Consider the following 8,250-nt stretch of genomic DNA (forward strand, 5'->3'; position numbering starts at 1 on the left):
GCTCATGCCCATCCATCAGTTCCCCCTAAACTTCCTTCTCCTGGTCAGGGAGTCTTTCAGCAGCAGCAGCCAGATTGGGAGCCTCCCAAGCACCGCTTCATGGGAGTGGTGAGGACCAAGAGTGTCTCGGTGAAGCTGAGTGGTAGCCTGAGAGCCCTGTCTCTGGGAGCCCTGGACTCTTTACCTCAGCCCAGGCAGGACTCCCAGCTTTAGAAGCCTCTGGGGCCATTGAGCACATCTCAACTAAATCCACTGGCGGAGGGACAGGGTCCTTTCTTAACTCTGATTTAGGTCCATTCTTAACTCCCAGGTGCTTCTGGCTGAGGTGGGGGGAATTATCAGTTGTTTGTCATGGCCTTTGGGGGCCGGTGGAGTCTGACTGCCACCAGGAAGAACTAGATCACATAAAGCAGCAGGCCAAGATTTGCCCAGTGAAGCCAGTGTTCACTAGTATTACCTTCTTCTCTGTGGAGATTTTGGAGAGTGGGTTCCATGGCCATGGGGAGGGTTTGTCCCCTATGGTCCGTGAGTGACCTCCACTCTGGCTCCTGCTGTGCTCTTGAGTATTCCCTTTGAAGTCCTTGTCACACCTCCCTTCACCATTGGAGCCTGCTCCTTCCTGCCAAGTTCTAGGACCAGCCCCATGATGACAGCAGCCATTTCAGCCAAGGATATCCTCTTTCTCTACCCACCCCCAGATCATGCAGCTTTGCATGTGGCCCTCTATTTTTGAACTTGAAGCTCTACAGATGGGGGCGGTGGAAAGGGGGCACCTATTTTCGGTGCAGTGACCTGTGCCCTGGGGCTAGATTCCATGTCCCCGAGGTATCGTACAGCTTGGTTTTTCTTTCCGTGATCAACTAATCACTGTCCTATAGTTCCCCACATCAAATCCACAAAGATCTCCCACAAGAGGGAGACCTCCCACACCTTTGCCACCTTGCCTATTCGAATAGCTAGGAAGGGATGTTTTAGAGAAAGAAGCCAAACCTTGTAGCGGCCACACACACCCTACCCCCATGAGAATAAGCCCTCTCTGCTCTCTACAGCATATGCAGTTTGGGAAAGGGACTGTCCACTGTGAGGACAAATGCCGACCCTACCTTTGGGGGAGGGGTGGGGAGATTGTGTCCCCCCTCCCCCCCGCCGAGAAGCCAGCACCCCAAATTGGACCTCTCTGTAATGTCGTGTGTCTCCCCCCCCACCCACCCCCAACCTGTGTTGCAGTGGGACAGCATCCAGGATCTCTTGGGCCATCCTGTGGAGAAGCCTGTAGTCCTTCACAGGTAAGCAACCAGCCCCATCTCACCTGTCATCTGCCAAAGACTGGAACATCCCAAAGCCCCTAGGCAAAGAAAAACCGGGTCTGCTTAAAGAAATAAAAGCTGTGCAGTGCATTGCACCTTGGAAAGTTTCCAGATCTCCCTGTCTGCCTTTAAGAAGTATTCCGCTATTTCCTTCCCTTCAGCATACCGAACTCCTGATTTAGTACTATTTAATGTGGCTTTAAAATTGAGTGACCAGACGGGTAAGCATGTTCTTTTGTGATCCAGAAGACCAGCATGGGGCTTTAACCTTTCTCACGTAGGACAGATCAGCTTCTGTCTCTGGCAATCAGGCCCATTTGTGTAGCATTTTGGGCATTACAGCTATTTCTTTCCCATTGTACTGAAGAGTTTAGGCGGTGATTTACCAGTGAAATAGAGCTCCGGTCTGCTGGATCCCAGCATGTAATAATGCAGGGAAGCAGAGTGGCCTAGTGAAATGAGCTCAGGCCTGGGAGACAGAGGACCTGGGTTTTAATCTCAGCTTTGCCACTGGCCTGCTGCGTGAACTTGGGCAAGTTACTTAACTTCTTTGTGCCTCTGTTTCCTCATTTGTAAAATGGAGATAAAATATCTGTTCTCCCTCCCCCTTAAACTCCGAGTCCCAAGAGGACAGAGACTGTGTCTAACCTGATTATCTTGTTTCTGACCCAGCACTTAGTACGGTGCTTGGCACATAGTGAGCACTAAACAAATACCACAATTAGTAGTATTCATTGAATGCCCACTGGATTCAGTGCACTGTACCAAGTGCTTGGAAAATACAAAACAGAGAAATGGCACATTCCCTGCCCTCAAGAAGCTTGCACTCTACTGGAGGAGAATGACAGAAAAACATTTTCACACAGCGCAGTGAATATCACATTCAAAATGGCTCAAGATGGGTACAGATCAGTTTTGTAGATGCTAGAGATACTTTCTGGGTTCGTGCAGCTTGGGGTGGGGGGAACGAATCAGGGAAGACTTGTCAGAAGGTAGGATTTTAGGAGGGCTTTGAATATGAGGAGAGCTGTAGATTTGGGAAGGGAGGGTGTTCCAGTTTAGGGGAACAGCTTAGGAGAGGTGAGAGCAAAGTTCAGTCATAAGGCTAGCTTGAGAGGAGTGAAGAGAGGGAACTAGGATGTACTTTTGGGTGAACTGAGCAGATCTGTAAAACAGGGCAAGTGTAGGGACCGTCTCTATATGTTACCAACTTGTACTTCCCAAGCGCTTAGTACAGTGCTCTGCACACAGTAAGCACTCAATACAATTGAATGAGTGGTGGAGAGTCTTGCAAGCCAAGTTGGGGGAATTTTTGTTTAATGCAGAGACACACTAAAGTCACTGTGGGGTTTTGAGGAGAGGCGTGATGTGGGCCAGGTGGCACTTCAAGAAGGTCATTGGGGCAGTAGCATGCAGTGTAGACTGGGGCCGGGGGAGGAGGAGGATGGAGGCAGGGTGACCAGCGAGGAGGCCAATGCAATAGTCTAGCCGTGATGGGTTCAGAGCTCAGACCAGCATGGTAGCTGTTTGGGTGGAGAGTCAGTCAATCGATTTTATTTATGAAGTGCTTACTGTATGCAGAGCACTGTACTAAGGGCTGGGGAGAATACGATATAACACTAAACAGATGCATTCCCTGCCCACAAGAAGCTTACAGTCTAGAGGGGGGGAGGAAGGGACCCCAGATGGGCAGAATGGTATCCTGACCTTCACCTCTGACACGAGGCTACATGTAAGATTGTGCCAGCACATATTTCAAATTTGTACACTTTTCAGACCACTGAGATCCCCTCTCAGAACTTGGAGGACCCCGGTTCAGTCTGTGGGATCTTGTTTCATTCATTCAGCCATATCTATTGAGCGTTTACTGTGTGCAGCACACTGTACTAAGCACTTGGAAAGTATAATTCGGCAACAAATAGGGACAAAACTTACCGTAAGAAATGAAAGTTCATTTGATTTGCCTAGAATCCAACTCTGAGAATGAGCCTAGGGTCGGTCTCAAGAAGGTTAAATGGCACTGCTCCTATTGTACCTGTTCCCCAACCCCTGTTGGTTTTTGTCTCTCCTGAAGGTCATCTTCTCCAAACAACACCAACCCATTTGGGTCCACGTTTTGTTTCGGGCTGCAGCGGATGATCTTTGAGGTTAGAAAAAGATGTTTTCTGTACGTCAGGTTTTGTTGATGCGATCTGTTGAGTTTGCCTCTTGCGTAACTGTTGCCCCAATCTCTATGGAAAGCAGATTTGGGTGATGTTCCAAGACTTGGGGAAGGGGAGGCAGTAGGTATCTTCTAAGTGATGGAGCAGGAAGATTAGTCCTGTAATTCCTGTGATGCTCACCCCCTGGGATCCAAATTATGCTCTTTTCCACCTTCTTTCCGGATCCCATCCCTAAAATTCCTCTTTGGAAGAGTCTGCATCACCCCGGCATAGACCTGCCCGCAGTTATATTGTGTGCCACGCCCTGGGAACTTGGCCAGAATGGGTCCAATGGATGGTATTTATTGAGCGCTTACTGTGTGCAGAGCACTGTACTAAGTGCTTGGGCGTGTCAAAATGAAAGTGTCAGTAGACACGTTCCCCGCCCACTTCGGGCCTCATCACAGGGGTCCCACGTGGTGCTTGCGCTCGGGCCTCATTTCCCCCAAGTTCCCCGGTTTGTTCTGCCCTCCCCGTTTTCTCCGCAGGTGATGCAGAACAACCACATAGCTTCCGTCACCCTCTATGGCCCACCCAGGCCCAGTGGCCAGGTGAGAGCAGCGGATCTTCCTTAGTGAGCGTCGCCTTCAAAGCCAACTGATCTCCAATGTTCCAGGATTAGTACAGCGTGCCTTTATTTGCTTGTATGTGGAAAGCACGGTGTGATAGGTTTTCTCCATCTCCCCTTCCTCCGAGCGGTGCGAAGGGAGCATCTCTCAACTCTTCCCAAAGGCCTGGAAGTCTTGGTGAGGAACACGGCTGGCTGGCTGGCTGGCTAGCTAGCTGGCTAGCTGGATCATCTCTTTTGTACTCCCCTTGTCCTGCTCAGCTCAGCACAGCCCTGAAGGAACTGATTTGCTCATCTTCCCCCTTTTACTCTTCTCTCTGATGCCCTGCTGGCAGAAAAACGAGAGAACCTGGGGGGTGCAGAAGGACTGCAAAGTTTTAGAAGCACAAACTTTCTGAGCCTTGAAGCATCTGGACACAGGTATTGATTAGTCTGCGTGTTTGTGTTGCTGTATTAATGTGGTAGACACATTTAAGGAAGCAAAATCATATAGACTTCTATCTAGCTAGCTCTCTACATATATATAAATATATATATAGATAGATATATAGACAGATAGATATATAAATACAAAAAAAAACCATCGGTATTTCTGTGGCTTGGACAGTGTACCACATGTGACAAGGGTGTGTGTATATATGTCCGTGATTTCAGGCATCACATCTTTGTGTAACTTTAAAAAAAACAAACAAGTAGCATGTGCATAATACTTGGTTTGTAACATTTGCACTACATACACTTTAATTACTTGATCAACATTATCTTCATGGAGGAGCAGGAGGAAGAGGATGTGGACTTGGGTGACTTGGGTGTGATGGTTATTTAATGCGTGCTGTGTTTCAAAGCTTATTTATATGGTGGAACAAGCAATCCACTGTCCTGCACTAATATTTACTTGACATGCTGGAACAGTCGTTTTGGGGCCTTGCCTGACTCGCTAATCTTTCGGGGTTGGTTTTTGGGGGCTTTTTCTGTTTTTGTTTATTTACACAAGTCCAGTTCCCCCTGGAACATCGCAGCATAGGTAATATGGGCCTCCACCCCAGAGAGGGAGGGGCGGAGGGGAACCAGGGGGGGTCTCGGTCTGTTTCCCATGTGGAGGCCCCTTTCTTTTAACCTAAAATTTCCCGCCATGGGGTGGCCCGTCTTGAGCTCATTGGGGCTCGAGACATGGGCTCTGGAACTTGAAGCTCTACAGCTTTGGAGGGCAGGAAGGAGCAGGCCCTCCTTCCAGGTCTTGGTCCTGAAGCATCGCTCCCCAACACCTAGAAAGGCACGTGCGTGTGTGTCGCTTCGTCGAGACGGAGGCTCATTTGATTTGATGCCAAAGTTTTAGCCAAAGACATCGATGTCCTCCAGCCGTAGTTTCAGCATTTCTGTCCGTACAGTTGAACTGCACCCGCAGTCCCCAGGGCTTTTCTAGTTGAGGCTCTCACTGCTCGCTAGGTTTTTATCAGAGAGGATGGTCTGGGTTGGTGACTCTCTTGATCAGTCCTATTTGAGGAAAGACATAGTCTTCTTTTAAAACCTTAACCCTTTTTAAAAAAAAGAGAGAAATGTATAATTTTATCCCATTTTTAATATTTTGGTGTAGCAACTTGTGATACATAGATGACAATTTTGTGAGGTTTTTCAAATGTGTGTACAGATTTTTGTAAATATGACACTTTTGTAATTTTAACTCCTGTACAGTGTAATCCTGTATAGTTTATCAATGAACAAGATATAGGAAATCAAGTGATACTGAACATTTGAAACCCGGACCAGTAGCAGGGGCAACGTCATGTGTGTAGGGCATTTCTTCCATCACATAGTCTTCCTGTATACTGTGACGTTCGATACCGCTTGGCTAAAACACGAACCATTGGGAATCTAGCTGACAAGGGAAAACAGAGTACTGTCTATTCATCAGAGTGAATTTCTTTCCCGACCCCACTCTTTCCTACGCCGTTGTTTCCTGTGATCATTGCTGAGATCTCTGCACCCCACTCGATTCCTGCTTTCCTTTTGGGGTTGGATTTTTAGTTTTCCCAACCCTCCTGTAAGTGAAATGAATACCTAATGAGCATGTAAATGGAAAGACAAATAAAATGAAACTCTCAGTTACTGTTTTTGTGTTAACTACAGTGGCTGGGTGTGTTTTGTAATAAAACAGTGAAGGCTTTTGGTCATTCCTGGCCCGGAATATGGTTGTTTGCTTGTTTGTCGTGGGACATTTTATATATATATACATATATATATATATATACATATATATATTCTCTCTCTCTCTCTCTCTCTCTCTCTCTCTCTCTCTCTCTCTCTCTATCAGCTTCAGCACCCACTCATTGTACCACACTTGGTGTCTCTCCCATTTGATTCTTTCTGGGTGCGCCCTCACCCACCCTGACCGGATCCTGTTGCCCACTGTCGTTGAACAAACCATGTTCCTGGATGCTTCTTCCTCACCAAAAACCTAGCTGGGGCAGAATCCTGCCAGCCAGAATACCGCTTAGTTCCTCGGCTCTGGCTGTTCCTAGGCCCGGGCTTCTCGTCAAGAAAGTACAGCTTTGGGGCCAGTAATTACGAACAGACTAAGCTCTCTTTGCTGGATCTTGCTGCAATGTGCGGTTTCTGGACAGATGAGCTCATGGCTGCAGGATCCTGAAATGTCATCAAAAATGTTGAAAAGGCCCATTTATTTGAATGTAACTTGGCCTGCACAGCAGTCACCTCGTCTGGGTCCTGCTGTGGCCGAGCAGATTTCCTGCAAAGCATGAGGATTTTATGCCTTCTGGAGGGCTACATCTTGGATAGGATAGGTTTTTGGCCTGCTTAGTAAGAGACCTTCCAAGAAAGTCCTGCCTCAAAGCACTGACCCAAGCTCTCCCCACCCGTTCTGACTGAAGGATCTCATGTATTTCTTCTTCTGTCTCCTCTATCTCTTCCCTCCACTCCCTCTCTCCCTTCTATCATTCATTCATTGCCACATTTATTGAACGCGTACTATGTTCGGAGCACTCACCCCTCTCACCTCCCTCCCTCTCATCCCTCTCTCTCCGCCCCCTCTCACACACACCCCTCTCTCTCCCCTCCCCCACCAAGCCTAAAATGACCTAGCTTGCCCCACCTGATCCCAGAGATGCTGGCTTCTGGTTGGCCCCTATCAGCCAGTGACTTTGTGGCGATGAGATGTACGTTTCCCTAGACTGGATTAGGATCCTGGTGTGTTCCATTCCTTTGTGGCGCAGAGGGCTGAGCCCTGAGAGAAACAGTGATGGGCTCCAGAAAAAGCAAGTAGCAGGCAGAGTGGGACAGAAGTAGAAAATTAGCACCACTGTCCCTGCCTGCCATCAGTCTGGGGCCTCCCTACTAAGGCAGAGGGAAGGGCAGAAGCCTGGCAGCCTTTCTCTGAGGTGGCAAGTGATGACTACATGAATAGCCCAGCTAAGGCTAAAGCACACATCATAGATGTGGCCAGAGCGTTGAGCTCCCTCCAACCCAAGTCACATGCAGCTCACCAGCAACCCAGGGATGCCCCCCAACACACACCATCCCTAAGCTCATAATATCCTTTGGGAAGGAAGATGGAAAAGGGGGAAGAATATTTTTCTTTGGAACTAAGGTGTTACCAGGAAAACCTCACCTGAAGCAGGCAAAAAGGAATTCCGTGTTTTCTCTCTAATCATCTTGTTGTCTCTTTAAAACCAGGCTCATTGACTGACTGGAAAAGGCTATAAAGGAATAGCCACCAGCCTCTGATCCTAACTGCCTCTTGGCTTGGCTCCCTCAGCCCGTGCTTTGGCCCAGGCCCACTCTGTGTGGCTCAGGGAAAATACCTACAAATGACCCTGTGACTCCCTGGAATGTGCTGGGTCAAAAAGCATGGAGTCTGGAGAGCTGCAGGTGTGTACAATTTTTCCAAAGACAGTAATGAGTGAGGGGCAGGCCACCCAGCCCCAAGCCACAGAAAGTCCAATCCTCACAGTGATGGAGAATGCCCCACGAGCCTCAGTCCGGAGCTGTCAGCACTGGAAACCCGTGCCCAGGAATCAATTCTAGTGCCAGTGGTCTGGGCTGTGCCCTCACACTCTCTCACCCCTGCCAGTTTCCAGGTTCCAGCTTTAAAGAAAGCACGAGCTCTCCCCGAGCTTGGCGCTTAGGAGTCTGTATGGCAGGCAGGGGTTACGTGTCA

General features: G+C 48.5%; 1 protein-coding gene across 4 annotated transcripts in view; it reads left to right on the plus strand.

Annotated features, from left to right (window-relative positions):
• CX1H16orf70 (chromosome X1 C16orf70 homolog) overlaps positions 1 to 6,197 on the plus strand; it is a 40,201-nt gene extending 34,004 nt beyond the window's left edge. For 3 of the 4 annotated variants that reach the window (XM_038740123.1, XM_038740124.1, XM_038740122.1), the window contains 3 exons: positions 1,228 to 1,286; positions 3,382 to 3,454; positions 3,997 to 6,197. In XM_038740123.1, coding sequence (XP_038596051.1) covers positions 1,228 to 1,286; positions 3,382 to 3,454; positions 3,997 to 4,083 — 219 coding nt within the window. In that variant the 3' untranslated portion in view covers positions 4,084 to 6,197. Of the gene's footprint in view, positions 1 to 1,227; positions 1,287 to 3,381; positions 3,457 to 3,996 lie in introns of those variants that run through there. The other variant, XM_038740125.1, reaches the window with a different exon arrangement.
• Positions 6,198 to 8,250: the final 2,053 nt, after the last annotated feature.

Source organism: Tachyglossus aculeatus, chromosome X1 (genome assembly GCF_015852505.1).
Source record: "Tachyglossus aculeatus isolate mTacAcu1 chromosome X1, mTacAcu1.pri, whole genome shotgun sequence".
NCBI lineage: Eukaryota > Metazoa > Chordata > Mammalia > Monotremata > Tachyglossidae > Tachyglossus > Tachyglossus aculeatus.